The sequence below is a fragment of the Zingiber officinale genome, chromosome 5B (genome assembly GCF_018446385.1).
Source record: "Zingiber officinale cultivar Zhangliang chromosome 5B, Zo_v1.1, whole genome shotgun sequence".
Lineage (NCBI taxonomy): Eukaryota > Viridiplantae > Streptophyta > Magnoliopsida > Zingiberales > Zingiberaceae > Zingiber > Zingiber officinale.
The window spans coordinates 41,240,830-41,264,161 of NC_055995.1; the positions used below are offsets into that span (position 1 = coordinate 41,240,830).

At 38.5% G+C, this 23,332-nt stretch overlaps 1 protein-coding gene across 2 annotated transcripts in view; it reads right to left on the reverse strand.

Annotated features, from left to right (window-relative positions):
- LOC121984370 (probable inactive receptor kinase At5g58300) overlaps window positions 1-22,065 on the reverse strand; it is a 41,142-nt gene extending 19,077 nt beyond the window's left edge. Inside the window, exons 1-2 of one of the 2 annotated variants that reach the window (XM_042537271.1) lie at window positions 21,910-22,065; window positions 18,664-20,011 (exon numbers count right to left, since the gene is read on the reverse strand). In XM_042537271.1, the coding sequence (XP_042393205.1) occupies window positions 18,664-20,011; window positions 21,910-21,915 (1,354 nt within the window). In that variant the 5' untranslated portion in view covers window positions 21,916-22,065. Of the gene's footprint in view, window positions 1-18,663; window positions 20,012-20,288; window positions 20,307-21,909 lie in introns of those variants that run through there. The other variant, XM_042537272.1, reaches the window with a different exon arrangement.
- Window positions 22,066-23,332: the final 1,267 nt, after the last annotated feature.

The window sequence follows — 23,332 nt, forward strand, 5'->3', positions numbered from 1 at the left end:
CGGTATTCTTGATAGAGTGAGACCACGAAGTGCATGGCCATGCCCAAATGAGTCAATATAAGATATTGAGCTCATTTGATTTAGTGAGTCTACTTGGAGTTCAAGATTTAGATTGGTCAGAGGATGACACGGTCTATGCCTCACATTGATCAATCTAGATGTCTAGGATAGAAGGACACTTGTCATATTTTGTGAGGAGTCACAATTAATAGTCACAAGGTGATGTCGGATCTCGACATTCTTGTAACTTGGGTAGTAATGATGTGTTGCTAGATACCGCTCATTACTTATGCTCCTAAATGGGTTTAGGGCATTACCAACGTTACAAGAACCTATAGGGTCACACACTAAGGACAATTAGATGGAGATTAGGTTCATATGATGAACCATGAGGATTAGATTCATTTGATGAATCAAATTGGATTAAGAGTAATCCTAATTGGGCTAACTTGAGTTGGACTCAAGTTGATTCATGTGTTCAATGAGTCTAATTTAGATTATCACTCATTGAATCAATTTAATTTAATGAATTAGATTCATTATATATTAAATTGGCTTGAATCAAATGGTTAGATTAGATCAACCATGGAAGAGATTTGGTCAAGTTTGACTTGACTTGAGAGGAAGATTAAAAGTCTAGTTTGACTTGACTTTATGCCACCTCATTGGTGAGTTGACATTGATGTGGACTAATGATGTTACTCCACATCATCATGGTTGCCACCTCATGGGAGTTACTAGTGAGTGCCACCTCATGGAGGTTACATTCTCTCCTTGATGACAACTTAATGCATTAATGAGGGGAGTTACACATGAGAAAGGTGGTCGGCCACATTTTGAATGGGGTGTGAATTGATTTTCATTATTCATTCAAGTGTGGAATTTTGCATCTTCTTCCTCTCAAGCTCTCCCTCTCCTCCTTCCTTGGCCGAACCACATAGGTGCTAGCACACCTTGGTTTTTGGTCACCTCCACCTAGTGTGTTCGTGTGGATACGTGTAGAGAATTGTCTACATTGACAACTTCGAGATCCGGCGTACCGAGGACGAGCGGGATACGCAAAAGGGCACGCAACAAGGGTAAAGATCTTCATCATGTAGATCTAGAAGTTTTGTAACTCGTACTCGTATGTTTTCGAATTCTTCTTCGCACGAGATCCGTTGGCTAGGGTGATTCGGGGTTTCCGCGACTTTTGGGTTGCTTTTGATTGATGTATTCATGCTTGATACTTATGCATGAATTTTGTTTAGATATTCCCGTAAATCATGAGTGTTGGTAGCATAAGGTTGGTCTCTTTGATTGAGCTGGTATACTGATTTTGCATGTCTATGTTGCATGTATATTATGATTGTTATGTGTTGTAGGAATCCTATGGTAGACTGCCCATTTGCGAGTAGTATATGTATCCATGTTCTGATATGGTTTGTAGGTTCCTTGTGGATCATGGTTATGTAGTTCGATGTATGTATCTGAATGTATTATAGAAGATATCTTGTCGATTAAATCCGAGTTGTGGTATAAGTACATATGTGGTGTTTTGATTGAGGTATCTTGTCGATTTAATCTGAGTCGTGATATGTACATATGTGTTTGGTGTGGTATCTGAGGTATCTTTTTTATTATGTTTGATTTGTGAGTGCACCTGGGTTTAGTATGCTTTATTGGAAGTATATGTTGGTTATTCTCTTGGCATAGGTGTATATATGACATGTGAGTGTTGTTTGAGGTGTATTGTTGATTTTATCTACATTGATTTTGCACACGTGTTCGGTATGTATTGTTGGAAGTATCAAACTGAATATACCTGAGTTGTGTGTGTTTGGTGTGTACTAATTGGAGGATTATGTCGACCATACATATATTGTGTGAGCACGTGTGTCAGGTGTATTATTGGTAGCAGCATGATGATTCTACTTATGTTGAATGCAGGATGTGGAGTGTCTGTATTATGTCATTTGTTGGATTAACCCGTCAACTAATTCTCCTATCAGTGGATGACCCACTGGGATGCTGATAGAGTTGATGATGGACTTGATTAGCTTACTAGGTTGTTATACCCTAGGCTAACCACAGTGATTTGTGGTAGAGAGATCTCGTGCAGTCTTTAGCTGGATAGTTAGGTGCTTTGGGGCACTTATATATTGTTTTGTGGTGGGGTGTTGCTCCCACATATTACGGATTGATGGCAGCGGAGCATTGCTCCTATATTTATTGCAGATACATATTTCAGATTATTTGTGGTCGAGTGTTGCTCCCACATATTAAGGATTTCTTGTGGTAGAGAGTTGCTCCCACATATGTGGTATTTCCTGTGATGGAGCGTTGCTCTCACACTGGAGGATTTATTCTTGGTGATTTATGTTGTTGATGATCAGATTTTCGATTTATTATCTGAGATCTTATGGATAGAAATGTCTGTGATACGAACATTATGTGTCTTTGTTTTTGTCATATAGGCTTATAGTGCCTTAGATGTTCTCAGGGACTCGATGATCCTGGTATGTCGAGGATGTTTGGATCGGTTTTCATTGTCTTTGTTGACGATGTTGTGATCTATATAGGATCCGCGGTGAGTCATGCACATCATCTTTGCATAGTCTAGAGATGTTTCGATGGGAACATCTATATGTGAAGTTCAGTAGTGCGTTTTGGGTTTGTTCTTCTGTGAGATTTTTGGGACACACGGTCATCAATAGGAGTATACCATGGTTTCACATGGGATCGAGGTTGTTACCGTTGGGAGTAGAGAGAGTTTATAGAGGAGGCTTGTAACTTCTTGTGTTTGGCTCGATATTTCCGGAGATACGTTGAGGGTTTCTCATGGATTGCCATGCTACTTACACGCCTGACCATGAAAGGCGTGAAGTTTACTTGGACTGAGGATTTCAAGATCAACTTCTAGGAGCTGAAGCGGAGACTAGTGTCGGCTTCGATTTTTAGTTTTTACCTTCTGGAGAGGACGAATTTGTCCTCTACACTGACGCGTTTCTACAGGGTATGGGTACTGTTCTGATGCAGTACGGTAGAGTATTCTCATATGCTTCTCGATAGTGGAAGGAGCATGAGAAGAAATACTCAGCTCATGATCTGGAGTTGGCCGCTATTATTTTTGCCCTGAAGATTTGGCGGTAATACCTGTATAATATTACATTGAGATTCGCACTGACCATCAGAGTTTCAAATATCCGTTCATTCAGAAAGAACTTAATCTTTGACAGAGGAGATGGATGGAGTTCCTGAAGAATTATGATTGTACCATTAGCTATCATCCGGGAAAAGCTAATGTGGTTGCCGATGCACTTAGCCAGAAGTCCAGAGGGACTTTAGCCTGCCATCGAGTTGTGGTCACAGACTTGATTCAGGGTTTCTCCGAGTTAGACCTTGAGGAGCAGCGACAGACTGAGCAGGGTATTCTTATTACCATAGTTGCTCAGTCGTCGATCAGGACGAGAATCTGTGAGGCCCAGTTGTTGGGACCTCATAGAGCTCAGCATGAGACAGAGTTGATCCGTATTATCAGACGGAGGATGTTAGAGGCGCAGGATTGCCAGAAGTGTTATGTTGGTCGGAGACGCAGACTCCTAGCATTCTCCATTTGCGATCATGTATTTCTGCGAGTTTCACCCATGGAAGTGGTGAAGAGATTGGCCTCAGAGGTAAGCTAGCTCCGCGGTACATTGGACTTTTCCGGATCTCGGGTAAAAAAAAAAAAATTAGAGCAGTAGCTTACAGTCTGGCACTACCACCGATCCGGACAGGTGTTCACGACATATTTCGTGTATCTATACTGAGGAGATACATAGTAGACCCAGCTCACGTGTTGTCTGATAATCTCAGTTCCCATTTAGTCTGACGTCACCTATGAGGAGGTTCTGGTATGGATTGTAGACCGGAAAGAGCGTCAGATGCGGAACAAGACTATTTGGCTGGTTAAGGTCGGATGACATTATCATTCAGACGAGGAAGTTACTTGGGAGCTCGAGGATACGATCCGAGCTCGATACCCCCATCTTTTTACTTGAGGTATGTGATTTGTTTATCGTTCAGCATTTATACTTTCTATCTATTGTTAGTACTTGCTGATGGTAGATAACGAAATTTGGGGACCAAATTTTTATTAGTGGGGGAGAATGTAAAATACCGAAAATAGACGAATATTAATAAGGGAATTTTCTGGAATTTTTGGATCTTTTTCGGGAATTTTTCGGAGCTCGTATGGACGAGTTAACGGGGATAAAAAAACGGGGCCCGGAAAAGCCTGTTTAGGCTACCCTGTTTTAATGAGGAAAAGTTTTATTTTCTTTTCCTTTTTCTTTTCTTATTTCTTTTCCTTTATTTTCTTTTTTCCGTTTTCTTCCTCGCCAAGACCCCCCGCGTGCCCTATTTCCCCGATACCGAGCAGTTCCCCTTTCTTCCTCTCTTCTCACTCGGCGCCGATCTCTTCTCATCTGTGCCCTAGCCAGCCCCGGCCTACTTCTCCTCTGCCGTAGCCCTTGCCGTGGAGTTCCTAGCACCGGCCACTGGTGCCCTAGCCACAACTGACGCCGCCTGGAGAAGCGCCGAGCCGATCCTCTTCCCTTGCTGTCGATCCTCTACCGCCGTCGAACGGAGAGTGCCGACCACCCTTCCTCTGCCCTCGATCCGAGCCACATTACCGAGTCTGTGTCCGCTCATCCGACAGAGCATCGCCGATTCTCTTCGCGCCCAACAGCAGCACTCTGTGCCCTGGCCTCACCAGCATCTGATTCTGTGCCCTACTTCTGCCACCGACGACGAGAGCCACTGCCGAGCCCTTCCCTGTGCCCTAGCCGACACTTCCTCCCGAGCCACTCCGACCACAGGAGCACGCCGACTCTCCTCCCTTGTGCCTCTGATGACCTTGGTGAGGAGGTCATTCTGTTTCGATTTAATGCTCCTTATTGGTGTTGCCCCTTATGCTAGCTATTATTGGATGTGATTTTTAACGTGATATATACTTGGTGGCACAATTGATGTTCCCTTCTGATATGCTTCACAGGTGTAGGGTTCGGTGGATTAGTGAGCACGAGGGTAGTATTGTACTGTGTGTTGTTTTTGATTACCAGCAGCAATAATCCTTGTGTGGATCAACAATCAAGGCTGTGCGTTTGAGGTAAGAGACTTAAATTATGTTGATTTAGGTCTAAGTAGTTGGATGAAACATGAATTGTTATTAGAATTGATTTAAGTATAGAATTAAATCTAAATGGTATTATTAGGGTTAAGGGAAACTAACCCTAATTAACCGTTGGATTTAATTTGGTAGATTGAGATTTATGGTTTAGGGTTTTTCCCTAAAATTGTTCTTAAGGATTTTTATTTAGCTATTCGTTTAATTTGTAGCTAAATAAAAATGTATGATTGGTATTACAGGACCTTGACGCGAGACGAGTATCTCGATATCGGATTGGACCTTTATTCTATTGGAGGCGGGTACTTTTGACTTATGTCATTTGATATATATAGTAGTGAATATAACAAGTTGCATTAATTATGTTCTTATTTATTCCGGTTAATCACTACCCGATAATTGTTACATGATTGATTAATTATTTGTCTTGCATCTCATGTATTCCTTACCTGTTGATACATGCTTATAGGGGTAGTGATATACCATGTTTTATCATGTTCAGGACCTAGATTTTATACCTCTTGTGTACCTTTGATTTGACTTGATTCGTTGACCTATGATGCACTTATATATATATATGGATTAGGTCAGGATATTTTGTGGTTAGTGTCATGCACCATTTGCATGATTGCATGCTGTGTGATAGTCTGCTCCATTATTGTTGAACACATCGCCAGTTACATGGATCTGCACACACCACCACTCATGGGTTAGTGGTCGATTCAGGCAGAGTGTGTTGCAGCAGGGACTCTGTTAGGCACCGTTAGTCCGCTCATGGGTAGTGTGACACAACGTGTTATCCGGCAGGGATTCCTCCCCGTCATCGTGTACCGGGAGTTGAGAGCATTGCGCTCCCCTATTTATGATTTGGGGTAGGAGGATAGGTGTACTCCGACAGCATCCCGTCCACTCGATCACTCATCAGGAGTAGTGACGACAGAGTGCACGGTTGTCACAGCCTTACCCACTCGGCCTCACTATTGTGTGAGATGATCGACTGGCGTCAGGGGTGATCAGGACGCATCATTGGCATCATATGCATGATGCATTTATTGCTTGTGTTTGTGTTTGCTGCATTTATATGCTGCATATTGTTTGGATACCTATGTTTGACATGCATACAGGATTTCCATATCACTCGGACTGTTTGTCCTTATACCCAGGTCCTGGTTAGTACAGTTTCTCCCTGTTTACTTCAGATGCATTTTTATCCTTCTTATATCAAGAGACTGTACGCATGATTAGTGCTAGGTGTTATTTCCTTACTTTGTATATCAATCGTACCTGCTGAGTGTTGGACTCACCCCGCCTCCATTGTTATTATTTTTCAGGTTGATGCTGTCAGGAGAGAGTTCCAATTGCTAGTCCCTGCAAACCACAAGCTGTTTTTATCTTTTGGTTTGTTATTTAGACTGTGTTAGACTTATTATGTTTGAGGATTTGGATATTGCATGGATTCTTATGATCGATGGATTTTCGTATGGTTTAGATTTATTCTACTACATGCCTGCCTGGACGGCAGAAGAGGTGAGTTTATCGGATTTGAGCTTTACGAGTGTAGTTGAGTAGGGTTGATTTTGAGTCATGGTATTACTGCTTTGGTTTGCTTATATTTATATAAACTGCGTGGTGATGGTTTATTTACATGTTATTATTTCAGCCGCATGTGGCTGAGGTATATGTGGATATGTAGAAAGTTTCAGATTATCTGTCGTACAGGGGAGATGCTGCCGAAATTTCTTCGGACAGAGACTCCTCCGGGGCGTGACATATTTAATTTTCAAGTTTTGCACACAAGTATGGAAATAAAGGTTTCTAACTTAAACCTATCCATTTCTCCCCCTTTGACACCATCAAAAAGATTGTACCAAGCAATTATACAGTATATGGCATCAAGAATGACCAAATTTTGACCAAAAAATTGATTTCAGAAAGCAACATAATGCTGGAAGGTTGGTACCAATTGATTGGTAACTGATGCAGTCGACTGGTACACAAGCAGCTCGAATTTCAACCTTTTGAAGCCAACTTCAGAAATTCATAAAAAAATTCCAGAAAATTTGAAAAATCATGAAATTTGGGCAACATATTTGTTGAAATGTCTTTTAACTAGGAAAAATATGTTTTCATGAAAAGTCAAAGTATTTTTGAAATTTTGACCAAATCTCAAAAATCATAAAAAAAAACATGCAAATTTATATCAAATTAAACCCTAGTTTTGAATTCATATGTTTCAAAATAACTATTCACTGTAAATAAAATATAGAATTGTTTTCAAAACATTTGAAATGTCCAACTATGATCTATGGACAATATGTCCATTAATTAAACATTTGTTTTCCCCATAGTTGGTCTATGATTACTAAAAAATTTGATACATTTTATAACTCATCAAAATGCCATAAGCATAACTGCATAAGTGAATTATTAGTATCATCCTATCATCTCACATTTATATTTAGAAAATAATGCAAGTCATTGTGAGATGAGATAAAGGTAACCTCTACTTAGCCCTCTTTATCATGAATTTCTATCAAGGCTAAGTGTTCCCCCTTAAGGTCTCAAGTCAACCACAACAAATTGGAATTATGATTTCCATGGTTGACTTGACGTAAAATCCTCTAACCTTTGAGAATTGATTTTGGTACCCAATAGAGATTCTTCTTAATTGGGTTTACCAAATATTCCTTAGGAATCCATTTCCTATCTATGGTCTTTGTCTTGGGTTGCCCCCTAGCAATTAGACAATGATAGGCTTTTCCATTGTTAGATTCCTTATACCCTAAACCCTTTTTGTTGAAACTTGCCCTTTAGCTCCCAATTATCATAATTAGGGTTTTGGATCCAATTTCAAATTTTCTAAGGGCATTGGTAAGGTATTCTACCTTTTCCCTAAAAATCTTATTTTCGTCTACTAAACATGAATCATTTGAATTTGTAGAAGAAGCATACACATCATTGTCCTTAGAACACATGGATTCTAATTTTTCTTCAAGGCAAATTGTAACACCCCTAGAAAGCCTAGATAAAGTAAGGGCAATAAGAGTACGAATGAAAAGAAGATGTAAATATTCCATATTAAGATGGATTTAGATGATTATGAAAGAAAATAAAGTTGAGAATATAAATCATCTATGCATGATTTATAATGTATGGAATTAATGTAGACAAAAGGAAGAAATATGAATACATGTATGAAATATTTATGCATAATGCATAATAGGGTAATATATGAATTATTATGTACAAAAGAAAATAAAACGTTAGAAGAGAGATTGAACCTTGGATCTCTTGTAAGGAACATGTATAGGATACCAAAGGGGATAGGAGAATTATTGATAAGGAGAGAAAGGACTAAGTAGTTAAGAATAAGAAAGGATTCTTTTTACTTAAAAGAAAAGGAAGTAAAAAGAAGTAAAAATATGCATAACCAAGTTTTGATCCTTGGTTCTCTTGTGGATGCATGCATGTGTTAACCAAGTGGGATAGAAGAGGATATTGTAAGAGGAGAGATAGAAAATTTTATTAAAGGAGAGAAAAGAGAGAAATTAGGGGAAAGAAAAGAGAGAACTCAAAAGGCATCTCTCTAGAATATTCTTGTCATTTAAGGGGAGAAATGAATAGGGAGGATGAATCAAGTCAAGTTTCCTCCCCTCATCTTAGTATAAATAGGCATGGAGGGGGGACTTCAACTTCATCCTCAACCCACTCATCCTCCTCTCCTCCCTTTGTGCCGAGACCTCCCTCTCCCTCTCTTTTCTTCTTGTTGCCGAGCAACACAAGAGGAAGAACACCTTCTTCCTCCTCACTCTCCCCCTCTTTTCTTTCTTATTGTTGCCGAGCAACACAAGAGGAAGAGAAGCCTCTTCTTCCTCCTCCTCTCCACCAAAAGACTTAGCCACTCCTCTCCTCCATTGGTGCCGAGCAAAGCAAGCAAGGAAGAAAGGTTCACAAGCAAGTTCTCAACTCTAGGAAACTTAAGCGAAGAAGGTAAGCTTCCCCTCACCTGTGGTACAAGGCTTTATATATATTTTTCAGATTTTATGAGGATTTTAAAACCTAGAAACAAGTTTGAGAAAATTCGGTTAAGAAGAGCTTCGAAATCTAGTGAGGTGTAACTAAGTCTACACTACATGATAGATTTTCTATACCATGATATGTGATAGCATAGGAAATGCTATACATAATGAGAAAAGAATGAAATTTATGTTATGTATATGTCATGATATGTGATAGCATAGGAAATGCTATACATAATGAGAAAAGAATGAAATTTATGTTATGTATATGTCATGATATGTGATAGCATAAGAAATGCTATACATAATGAGAAAAGAATGAAATTTATGTTATGTAAATGCCATGATATGTGATAGCATAGGAAATGCTATACATAATGAAAAGAATGAAAAAATTAAAATGCATGAAAGATTGTTAGGGATATGATATGATAGTTATGCATGATAAATTATTTTTGTATGGTTTGTACCAAGGGTGGGCTCCGTAAACGCCCCGGGGTTGATGGAATAAGACTCGGGCCTCGTCAGAAATGGGCTTCTGAATGCCCTAGGTCGATGGAGTAAGACTCGGACCTAGTATGTATGTATGGTAGGGTTCAAGACTTGCTACCTTGGACCTACTTAAGAAGCGCGCGCATTATGTATGTGGTACAAACCGGGATCCCAAATGATGATGATATTAATTTCAAGTACTTATAAGTATAAGTTTTCAAATTCATGATGCATTGCCTACATATGTGCTTGAATTATCTGATGATTAGATATTATGGCACGTGATATTATGATATGACTATGAATATGATACCCTTATATGTCGTATGCTTATGATACCTCGCATGATATTGATATGCAATGATATGAATTCGGTTTAGTGAGTAGGAAAGGAACTTACTGAGCCATGAGTGCTCATAGCTTACTTTCCTTGTACCGCAGATAAAGAAGCTGGATGAGCTAGAGGAGCAACAGGAGGAGCAGATAGGGATGTGTGTGGTGGTGGCTCGGCAAAGAACGATCCGGACAAATTAATATGATTAGTTATAGAATCAACATATGCACCTTTGAACAAATCAGAATATGTGATATTATGCTTAATAAATTAAATTCTTTAAAGTTTTTATTCTTCCGCTGTTATAACTAAAGCATGTACGTAAGTAGTATAAGAACGTAGCGCCACCTTTGGTTGGGTAAGAAGGGCGGGCGTTACACAAATAATATCATTTTTCAAGGACTTATTTTTCCAGAAACACGTATTATATCTACTCTCCCTTCTAAAGTATTTGGATGCACGATTTATGTCTACTTATCTAGTAAAGGATGATCCAAATTAGATCCAACGGGGCTGAAAAATGTGTTTTTATTGGTTATGCTTTAAATATGAAAGGTTATAAGTGTTTTAATCCAAACACTAGGAAGACTAAAGTAACTATGGATGTTACTTTTATTGAACATCAACCTTATTTCCACAAAATTTCTCTTTTGGGGGAGAACCAATGAGAAGAAAATTTTTGGGATATTATTCCCACTACTTTACCTCTATCAAAACCTATTCATTGTGAGAATAGAAATGAAATTACTGTCCCTAGTTCCATTTTGCCTAGCATTTCTCATTCTACCACAGGGGGAGAAGTACTATATGAAGTTCCAAAGGAACATAATACAGAGTTCCATGCCTATACGAGGAGAAAGAATCATCAAAAGAGTAGAGAGCCTACTCCTTTAGCACAGAATCAATCTAATACCTTGGGTAATGAACCTGGAGAAGATTTAAGTACTCTAAACACTTCTTCTTCAACAAATATTCCTAGTTGAGATAAATTATCTATTTCTGATAATGTTTCTAGTCCTAATAACCCGTCTATCGATCTTAATATTCCCATAGCTAATCGGAACGGAAAATGCTTGTGTATTGACTATCTAATTTCCAAATATTTATCCTATGGTAAGCTATCAAAAAGACACAACCTTTATATCTAAATTATTGACTTGTTTGTACCAAGGAACATTCAGGAAACGGTCAATCATCCAAACTAGAAATCAGCAGTAATGGAAGAGATGAATGCTCTAAAGAAAACTGGAACATGGAAATTGTAGATCCACCTAGTGATTATAAAATGGTCAGAAAAGTGGGTGTTCATAGTAAAATTGAGAGCAGATGGAGAAGTAGAAAGATACAAAGCAAGACTTATGGCCAAAGGATTTACACAAACATATGGATTGGACTACCAAGGGACCTTCACTCCAGTTACAAAAATCAACTTCATTCGTGTATTATTATTTGTAGCTACCAATTGTAACGGGCCCTTATATCAGTTAGATGTCAAGAACATCTTTCTAAATGGAGTGTTAGAAGAGGAGGTGTTTATGAACTTGTCACCAAGATTTGAAGTGTCTCGGCCGCGAAAAAGTTTGCAAACTAAGAAAGTCTTGATATGGCCTTAAACAATCTCTAAGAGTCTGGTTCGAATGTTTTACGAAAGCTGTAAAAAGCTATGGATCCTTTCAAAGCCAAGTTGACCATACAATGTTCTATAAAACCTCTGATAAAGGTAAAATTTCCATCTTTGTTGTCTATGTGGATGACATTATCTTAACAAGAGATGATATTGAAGAATTGATACATCTGAAGAGAAAGATGGTACGAGATTTTGAGATTAAAGACCTAGGACCACTAAAGTATTTTCTAGGTATGGAATTTGCAAGGTCTCAAGAAGGAATCTTTATGAACCAAAGAAAATACATTTTAAATCTACTCAAAGAGACGGGGTTTCTAGGATGCAAAGTTGTTGAAACTCCAATTGAAGATAATCTAAAACTTAATCCTGCTAAACCTGAAGATGTGATTGAAAGAGAAAATTTCAAAGGCTGGTAGGGAAATTAATCTACCTATCACATACTCATCCTGACATAACATTTGTAGTAGGCATAGTAAGCCAATTTATGCATTCACTAGGACGGGAACACTTTGATGCTATATACAAAATATTAAGGTATCTCAAAGGAACCCCTAGGAAAGGTTTGATGTTTAGAAAGCACGACAACCTACAACTAGAAGTCTATACTGATGCGGATTGGGCTAGTAGTACTACTGACAATCAACTTCAAGCTATTGTACATTCTTTGGGGGGAACCTTGTTACATGGCGAAGTAAAAAAACAAAGTGTTGTCGCTCGAAGTAGTGCGGAGGCAGAATGTAAATCTCTTGCACATGGAATTTGTGAGGCAATTTGGATAAAGAGATTACTAGATGACTTGAAGATATCGTTTGCGTTACCAATGAAAGTTTATGGTGATAACAAAGCAGAGATTTCAATTCTTCATAATCCCGTTTTACATGATAGAACGACGTATGTTGAAGTTGACAAACACTTCATCAAGGAGAAATTGAGTGTGGCTTAATCTATGTTTCATATGTACCAACCACTCAATAGGTAGCTGATATACTCACCAAAGGGTTGCACAAAAAGTAGTTTGAGGCTCTAGTAGACAAGCTAGCTATGGAAGACATCTACAAGTCAACTTGAGGGAGAGTGTCAAAAGATATGATATTATATACAAAATACTTCACAATATTCTATTAATTGTATGTATCATTTTAATTGATTATTGATTGATTTAGTTTCCTAGAATAGCTCCATTGATTTAGTTTCTTAGAATAGCTCCACTGTATTGACATATAATTTGTACATTGTATTCTTTTGTCTATCATTGAGAATAAATTCTCTCGCACCTTCCAATCTTCTTACTTCATGTTGGGACAGTGAGTGTCCCCTCGGGGCGGTGCGATGGTTAAGACATGGGGAGTTGCCACATGAGGTCTTGGGTCGAAACTCGGCGTGACCGAGCATAACCTCCCCCGTCTTGGCCATTTGCACTAATGGCTAGTAGTCACCCGTGATTTACCTCCTCCGTGTTGGCCTAGGGACGGATTGACGGGGGCGCTGGGGACGAGCGAATCGTCTTTTTGCCACATGTTGGGACAGTGAGTGTCGGAGGATTGGCAACAATTGACCCACTTTTGCAGTGGTAGGAAAGCTGCTTTCCTCATTTGGATCAAGCAAATGTTTGGTAAGCTAAGTGAGAATTATAAATTGGTATTGTTTTTGTTCCTTTTTCCTTTTGTAAAGTTTCCCTAATGGCCTTAACCCTTTAGTTTAGGGCAGTAGTTGCATCAAAGATTGCTCGGTGTTTTGACAATAAAACAGTCTTCAAAGAGGTAGGATCCTTTCCTCACCTTTAAGGCCCTTCCTCCGCTGATTTAGGAGCATCACTAAGAGTATATATTATGAGGAAATCATTTCCCCCTACTTTGTGGTTGTAAAACATGAGCCGGTTAAATCCTAAGATGAATTACACAGCTTTAGGAATGTTTTACTTGGAATTTCAACTGCTATAACCACGTACCAGGGCAACAAGGGCTCGACGCTATCTGGTTGACTTCGGACCCTTGTTAAGGAATTAGAACCTTAATTATATCCACAATATGCTTCTTTTCCTTATTTCAAGTTCTTACGTGGGAGTCGTGTTGCTGTCCTATATTTGAAACAAAAACAAATATGACTATCCTTATGTTGGCTAAGTATAATTCCAATAAGTTATCAATGCCTTGGGAGCACTCTTGTAGGGTATTATTGTGGTGATCTTAAAAAAAGGACTACTACACTGTTATGTTTCTCTTGCCCTATAACTTCAGATAATACATTTTGAGACAAATAAGATCTCAAACTTTAAATACTACACTTTGAGACAAATAGGCTCTCTAACTTCAAATATCATATTTTGAGATAAATAGGTTCTCTGTGGTGATGGTTTCAAAGGTAGCCCGGTGCACAAAGCTTCCGATAATACGGGATCTTGAGAAAAGATTTATTGTATGCAGTCTTATCCTACTTAGCAAGAGGTTGTTTTCAAAACTCAAATCCGTAATCTCTAGGTCACACGATAGTAACTTTATCATTGCGTTAAGGCTCTCCTTCTAAGTGGTGATTTTAAGGGGTATTTAATAGTATATAGCACTATGATTTAAGGGCAAAGTATGGTGTTTTCATGGCTTGTTAAAGTCCCTAGCAGTTGTACGATAATGGAACAACATGCCCTTGGTTTGGTTATTTTGTTTTGGAGTGTTATGTAGGTGATAAACAAGTTCCTAACCTCAATGGCATAATAATAGCATTAAGTTGGTAGATTATTATATTATTTTTGGAGGTGGAAAGTCAAGGGTCATGATGGACACCATAAGTCAGTGAAGGATGAACCCTTTTGACCCTTTTTACTCATAGCTATTTGTTTTAATCATTTTTTCCATTGAATCTTACTATGCTTCCTTTATACATGTACGTATACATCATGCTTACTCCTTGCTTATACTTAAACCTTAATGACATATGTTATGCTTAGATTTCCTATTCTTAGAAACTGCTCAACTTCCATGACATATTATTACTAGCTCAATATCACTGCTTTAATACATACGATATTAATTGGAATCAACAAAATGATTATATGTCATAACCCATAACATGCTTAAAAGCTAAGCTAACAAATAAAATGACTCTTAATTGGACCTAAAGTAGCTCAATAGTTCACAGGTAGGATTCAGATAAGATATGGATCAATCAACTGATGGGTGACATACAATCAATTGATAGGTGGCAAACAATCGATTAATAGTTGGTCGTCACATTGGCAAAACGACAAGATTCAAGGATAAAAGACTATAAAAGCTGCTCCAGGAGCTGCAAAATGGAAAAATCTATTAAGTGATATCAACATTCATACACTGCCTCCAACAAAGCTTCAATTCTTCTTATTTTCTTCTCATTTATACTTGTTGAAACTGCATTTGTAAGAAGTTTCTCCAAATCCGATACTGACGAGAAGAAGAAAATATAGTGGTGTTCTCAAGAGTGATCCACTAGACAGATCATAGGTTGAGTAGAAGCCTAGGCTGTCCGACCACGTTAAATTACGGAGACGAGTTTGATTGTTTTTAAGTTCTTTATTTACTTTCCGTTGCATATATACTTTTAGAATACTCGCAAGAATTAGTATTTAGCTCCCTACCATCAACAATACGATCTAATATGTGGAATCAAAGTAAGCACGCTCTAAAAGAGTTTTCGAGCAAAAGGGAGCTATAGGATCTGCAAATTTGAAACCAACACTTGGTACAATGGCTAGAGATACAACAATTGGAGATAGAGGGCAATTTTAGTTATTGGAAAAGGAGACTTTCTTCTTCAAATTCGACATCAACATGGCGAAAGGCATAGAAGAAGGTATGAGTTGTTACCTCTTTCCAAGTTGACGAAGAAACAAAAGGAAGAGGTGGTCGCAAAATGAATGCAAAATTCGTGCTGGAATAAGTATTATCCAAGCAGGAGATGAACAGAAAGTACACGACTTCCAAGGAGCTATGGGAAAGAATCATGACCTTAAGAGAGGAAGTTTGCACGAGTAAACCTCCTATGCACAAAACTGAACTCATTCACAATGCTAAAGGGAGAACAAGATTGTTCATGAATTGATAGTTATATCACAGTACTGGAGCTTAGCCGTCAACAACTATCCCAACGCACAGGATATACTTTAGATGAGTTATTTTCAAAATTAGAATTAGATGCCTCCAACGACCCCTAATGTAGAGGAGCAAGCATACACTCAATATTAACTAGCACTAGTTAGTAAAGAAAAGGAAAAGAAATGGAAAGCACATCCTTAAATTCCAAGGAATATACCTTGGAGGAGGATAGCGAGCGTGAAGGATGCGTGGTAAGCTAAGGAGTGAATTCAAAAATAAACTAAAATTGAAGAAGAAACATCAAAAGAGGAACCTGAAGGCCCACATGGGATGAAATAAGCTCCTCATTAGAGGATATTGAGGTTAACAACATAATTCTATTGGTGCTTCTAGCAATTTTGACTAGTGTGGTACCTTGTGATAAATTGCATGACATTAGGATTGAAGAATTAAATTAGAAACTAACAAAAAAAAAAGAGACAGCCCGGTACACGAAGCTCCCACCATGCGGGGTCCCGAGGAAAAATGGCATTAGAAAAAATTACCATTGGTCCACCAATTGTTTAACATGTTAACAAGTTGTCAAAGGGTGAACTTAAGCAAAAACAATTTGGGCTTAAGTGACTCAAGAAAGAAAAATCCTATTTTAGCCTAATAGCAAGAGAACGAGGAAAAATGAAACTTGTAGCTAAGACATGGGTGCTGAACCAATACTTAGTTGCCCCACTTTGTTTTCGCTACCAAAATCATTTACTTAATTATTAAAAGATCTTTAGGGTCAACCATAATAGACTACTAGGGATGTCAATTCGGGTGGGTTGGGTGGGTTTAGGTCGGGTTGAAACAAAGATTTTATAAAAAAAAATCCCAACCCGAATCCGACCTGAACCCAGATAACCGGATCAACCTGAATAAAAATGACTTTTTTGTTAGTGCAAGAAGCACCAAATAATCGAACTTGCTTTTGATATTGATAAAAGTTCAAAATTAAATTGTGTTGTGATATAAAAAGATTGACTAAGTATGCAAGTAGCACTATCAAGAAAGACCTAGTAGGTCAAGACCGGATACTAGGCAAGTGGAAGCCCTAGGTCAGTTGGACTGAATATTAGGCAGAAGACTTGGTAAATCGAGGACACCAGGTGGAAAGTCTAAACGAGTCAGTGGATCAGACGTCTAGCTAGTCGATGGGTCAGCGAGGACCGAACATTGAAGGAAGCCCTAGGGTTAGAGGATTGGATGCTAATCAGGAAGTCCAAACACGTCTGGAGCATTAGATGTTTCGCAAGTCTAGTAAACTCTCTTGAATGGAGAGATTCTTCTGAAAAGGAAGAATGGTGAGAATGGATTCCTGTTGGGGAACAGTAGGAGTTGATCCAACCGAAGGATTTCACTGGAAATCCTAAGTCGAGATCGAAACAGGTGTAATTGTCCATTTGCTAATACTATTGTTATTGTGCTAATATTGTGATGCAGGGAATTGATTTTGGAGGTTGGTCAGAAATAGTGCACTCCGGAAGCCCGAATAATTCCAAGAGACCGGAGATCCAGGCATCGACACAGGGAATTGATTTTGGAGGTTGGCTGAAAACAGTGCACTCTAGCCGCCCGAATAATTCATCCAGGCGCCCAGATGGCCCGAAACTTAGCCCCACATCCAGATGAGGTGGCACACTCTGATTGGGCGGCACACGTCAGCAACCAGGCACTCGAAAGAGATCCAAGCGCCCGGAAGAGGATAAAGTCGTGGCTGAAGGAGTCATATAGAGCTTCGTCCGAATCGCGCTACGTCAATAGTCTAGGAACCCGGAAGGGATCCAAGCGTCCAGAGGAGGATAATCTGCAACGTAGTTGGATCGGATGAGACTCAGTTGGGGCGCTCAAGGTTGATCCAAGCGCTCTCAAAATGGTCAATAAAAGAAGAACTGCATAGCAGCATTCGACAACTCTTCTGTCAAGTTCTCCACACTCCAGAAACATCGTTACGATGCCAAAATGCTGCCCCGACATTGATACTCTAATTCAGATCTCATTTCATTATCGGCATCATATTTTTTTTCCCGTCTTTTTCATGCTTGATTTTTAAAGAACGGTAAACTTGTTACCATTCCTCATCTTTGTAAAAAGACAAATCTCCGAGTCGTTATTCGGAGTAGATTTTTAGTGGATTGTCCATCAGACGCGATCAACGACTCAGGCCTTGGTCTAGCCGCATAGGCAGTGAACCAAGTAAAAACGAAGTGTGTTAATGCTGTGTTTTGTTTTTATTTCCGTTGTTAACTCTAAAATGAGAGAAACAAGTTTTTGAAAAAGTAAAAAAGCAACACACGCTATTCATCCCCCCCCCCCCCTCTAACACTCTTTTCGATCCTACATTTTTGGTATTTTCCACATAATTTTTCAATTTTGTGAATACTTTATTATTATCATACTAACCTTGATATTGCGCTACTATATTGGCCCCTTTTACGTTATTGGGCTTTATTCCCTACTATATCATCATCTATATTTAAATAAATTTTATTTTATTATTGCTAACCAAGTTTTTTTTATCTTCCTCGTTTGATGTGCATAATTGTGATACGTTCACATCACCTAACAAAAACATTTATTGATCATCTAAGTATATATCTAACCATATTGATACAAAACGAATAATCTATTTTCTACTGTGAAAAAAATAACACAAGTGATAGCTAATTGTACTATAACTGTGTTATTGTTCAGACAATGGAAGGAAAAGCCTCTTTTTATGTTTAAAATAAAAACATATGGCCGAATGTTAACTAACCGTGGTGCTTGGTCAAATGGCTTAATCCTCTCAGCTAACTTCATCCAAATATATGCATAATTTTTAATAGTTATCATATCATGAAAATCATGAATTAGGCTTTACTTTCTAATTTCATCATCAACTTAGGAGACAATGCTAGAGTTATGTTTATGCACAAATTGGAGAGTAGAGATTCAGAGCATACCATGTAAGTGGGCTGAGAAACTGCCACTTGGAACATAGTCATAAACAAGAAGCTTCTCATCCTTGGAGTAGTAATAAGCACGAAGAGGATTAAGGTTTGGATGCTGCCCAGCCTTCCCAATCAGTTCCATCTGTTGCTCAAATTCCTTTTTTCCTGCCACCACCTCCTTCAACCTCTTGACTACAACAGTAGTTCCATCCTCTAAGGAAGCCTTGTATGCAGTTGCATAACTCCCCTTGCCCAGAACTTCAGCTGAAGCTCGCAGCAAATCTTCCAAATCAAAGTTATAGGTGCATCCTTCAAAGAAAACAAGCTTATTCCTTTCAGCAGCTTGAACCCCACTACTATAATCCTCTTTTGGCTTTGCACCCCTTCCACCACTCGGACCCATCTCTTTTGAATCTCCATCACCACCTCCTCTATCTGTCTTTCTGGTGAAGCATACAAAAAGAACAACTACTAATAGAACAAATACAGCCAATCCTCCAGTAGCAATTGCGGTAATGAACCCTGCATTTATTTTCCTCCTAAGATTGTTCTCTTGATTCTCAGGTATTGTCGGTGGGGGTGTCAAAACAAGGTAAAAAGGTGATGGTGAAGGAAGAATTGTGGAGCATTTGGATAGAGGCGGCCCACAAAGGTGAGAATTTCCTAAGAACGAAAATTTAGAGAAGTTTTGAAGAGAAGATGGGATTGAACCATTCAGATTGTTGTTGCATAAATTCAAATGTTTCAGCCTAGGAAGATTCAGATCAGGGATAGGTCCAGACAGAAGGTTGCTCTCCAGATTCAAGACAGAAAGCTGAGAGATATGAAGAATTCCTGTAGGAATCTCCCCAGTTAATAAGTTATATGAAAGATCAAGAGAGTTAAGGCTCAAAGAGACTGAAGCTGGTATTTTCCCAGAGAAGTTATTGTGTTGAAGAAAGAGAAACTTCAGAGAGGCAAGGGAGAAGATATCAGATGGAAGATTTCCAGTCAGGCGATTGGACCGAAGGCTTAAGACTCTGAGATGATCAAGCTGGCCAAGTGTGTTTTCAGGAATTGAGCCCAAAAGCCCAATCCCAGGAAGCCGGAGGGAGAGAACATGACTTTGATCTGGTGAACATGAAACACCAACCCATGTAGAACAGATCAAGATGCTGGAATTCCAATTAAGCTTGCTTCCATGGTGAATTGAATTAGCAAAAGCAAGAAGAGCTTGCTTATCTGAACTCAAATCAGCTTTGGCACCACTGAGAACACACAGGATGATGAAAACCAAGTGAAGGGATGACAGTGGAAAGCATCTATTCTCGAGCGTAGCTGTTTTGAACAGAGACATGGAGCTGGCCTCAAACTCCCTTGGCTGTTTCAATGACAGAAGAGCAAGTATTAGTTGCAAAGAACAAAGAAAGAGTTGTGTGCGTATATGCTATGATACAAAAGCATCTCCTGCATCTCTGACAAGCATGGGCAAAGCACAAGAAAAACAATGGCAGTAAAACATTAAAAAGGCTAAGAGTTTTCCCTGTAATAAGGAAAAGACAAAACCAAAATAGCAAGAATCCTAGATAACAGAAGAACAATGCAGTTATAAAAATCTATAGTTAGAAATCTTGAGTTGGAGTAAAATCTATACAGACCTAGTAAACTTGAACTAGGAAAGATGCAATTATAATTCAGAATCACGGAGAATATATTTACTCAATATGGTTAGGTAGGGGCCATTACATCTGTTGCTTCCTCAATGTAATATTGATATAGGAGATGATTCTTTTAACACTGTCTTGACTTAAATTATGTTTAAAAATTCCAAGCACTTGTACAAACTTTATGCTAAAGTTATATCAAATAAGAACTCATTGTGAAGGCAAATCTAGGGCACTTGGGTGAAAATGCTGGCAAAATTTGATAGTTGTAATAGTTAGCTCAGGAGTTTCTCAAGGAAATTACACTCAGCAGGGCCTGTTTACTGAGGGGTGTAGAGGTGATTGAAAGTAAGTAAGATTTTAAGTAGAAAAGATTTACTTGGAGAGAAAATAGGAGGGAAAAAACGTGGGAAGATCAAAATATCTCGTTGTCACCTAAATCAACGTTCCTAAAATCAGGAAGAAAATCAAGGAAATCATTCCAAATGGCATTTGCCTCATCATCTTTCTCCTTTTTTACTTTTGACTTTATTTTAGAATTATATTAGATAAAATTGGCTTTTAATTATTTCAGGTTTTTTATATTCTCACTTGTCTCTCGACTCAAATAAGCAACATCAAAATTTCTCCCTCTTAATTTTCTCTCTTCCTTTCAATCTACACACCCTACTTTCCCTACTAAAAGAAAGCGGGATGCTTTATGAAAGGCACGGTTTATAAAAAGAACAATAGCACTTAAGACATGGATTAGAAGGAATTAGATGCTTATTAGTTCTAAGTGGAGCGAGATAAGAACAACTCAGCAACTTTTTCCATAAAGAGGAACGGCACAGAATGCTACATTATCTACTTTTTCTCGTATTTAAATGAAGCAGCTTGAAATAAAGTCTGCCAAAAGATTAAATGCGGCCCAAGGCCATCCACGAAGCAAAATAAAAGCAAGAACATGTTCCCCATCAAAAGAATAAAGAAAGAAAGACTAGATGACAAAAAAGAAAACAATTAATTAACAGAATCAAGTGATCGCAAGTAACATTTGCAAGATTATAAGCGGCTAAAAGTAAGAAAAAAAACCCTAAATAAACCTGCTTCTGTCCTTTACTAATTGAAGACCTCTGCTCTAAACTCTAAGTTGGAACGGAAATACTAAAAAAAAAAAAACCAAATTGTTACCTCATGACAGGAAAAAGAATCTGATCCCGAAACTCTAAGAGGCAGCAGATAATTATGTGGAATACAAAGAGAGGTCAAAATCAAAATTGAAATAAAAAGGTTACCCGAGAACAGAAAAAGTCTCAGTCTCAAAAGCTCGCTACGAATCAAAATTGAACGACAATAAAGCACAATAAAAAACCCAGGTCAGAAAAGGGCACTACTACTACTACCATACGCCTTCCCAGCACACGGCGCTTAAGCATTACAACATTTCCCTAGGACTTAGGACAGCGGCTAATCCCACAGCATCCTCCGAGATGGAGAATATTAAAGTAAACATCGACCTAGAAGGCGCAACGCAAGAATACTCGCTAAGCACCACATTTGCAGCGAAAGGGGCTGGCATTGTTGCTCAACCCAAGCAATGAACAACGGCACTAATTTCTTAGCAAAATAGTACCAGCATTCCTTAGATAACCCACAAAGTGAGCTTTGAGCGTGACGCCTCTGCTCGTAGAACTTGCCTCGTTGTGCTACGGAGAAGGAATTAAAGTAGGGACTGGGAGTAGTCCGATGACTTGCTTTGGAGTGGCGAGTGTGCCGGCGGATGGAGCGCGACAGAACAAGGAAGAGCAGTCAGTGAAAAGGAAATGACGTCCGCGTTTCGCCTTAATTACGATGGTCGCTGTGACGTGGATTCTGATGGTTGGATCAGAGCTGTCAGAAAAAAATGATCAGGCAAAATATTTTGGGAAATTTTACATGTAATCCCTATTGACAAATAAATCTTTGCATGTAGTTTCCACCCATTAAAATCATTGTTTTCACTCCCCAGTTAAGCATCTTTATCAAATTGCCCATGATAGTTTTAGGTAAAAAAGTCTAAAAATCAGTATAAATCCTCTTAAATTGAGTATATTAACTTAGAATCTAGTATATTTTCTATCAAATTGAGTACGATTCTAAACCCTAAACCCTAAACCCTAAACCCTAAACCCTAAACCCTAACCCTAAACCCTAAACCCTAAACCGTAAACCCTAACCCTAAACCCTAAACCCTAAACCCTAAACCCTAAATCCTAAAAAATAAGAGGAACAATTTTGATAGAAAATATACTCGATTTTTAATATAAAGTACTGACTTTAAGAAGAATTATACTCATTTTTGGACTTTTTGTAGTCAATTTTGAAATTTTTGTACTAAAAAATCTGAGGGGCAATTTAGGTATCAATATTTGCATGAGGGAGTTGAAACAAGTAATACTTTGCATGCAGGGAGTGGAAACAAAGTTTTTTGAACATGGAGATTGCATGCAAAGTTAACATTATGATTGAGGATTTTTCTCTAATTTACCGAAATATTTTTATGAAAAAAAAAACACATTTAAATTTCGAATTTTAAATTGAAGCGAACAATTACTTGCAAAATTGCCCCCACAGCTGTCTATGTTCAAGAAAGTTAACATGTGCGTGCAACAAATGGAAGTTTATCCACACACTCATCATATTAGTCCTGAGATTGGGAGATTTATTGGGACGCATACTTCATCAAGCACAAATTGCTTTTGTTCATGACAAATCTATTGTTGATAACATCCATTTACCACAGAGCTACTAAGAAGGTATATAAGAAAGAGAATATTCCTTCTACGCATCTTCAAGATTGATCTTCAAAACGCATTCGACTCAGTGGATTGGGATTTTTAACATGAAGCATTGATTGGATTTGGGTTTCCATATCAATTTGTTGCATGGATCATGGAGTGTGTCATCACCACAGCTTTCTCAATGGATGTCAATAGAGTGATTCATGGAAACTTCATAGGAGGCTTAGGGCTAAGGCAAGGTGATATTGTTTGGACTATGCATGGAGGTATTCTCAT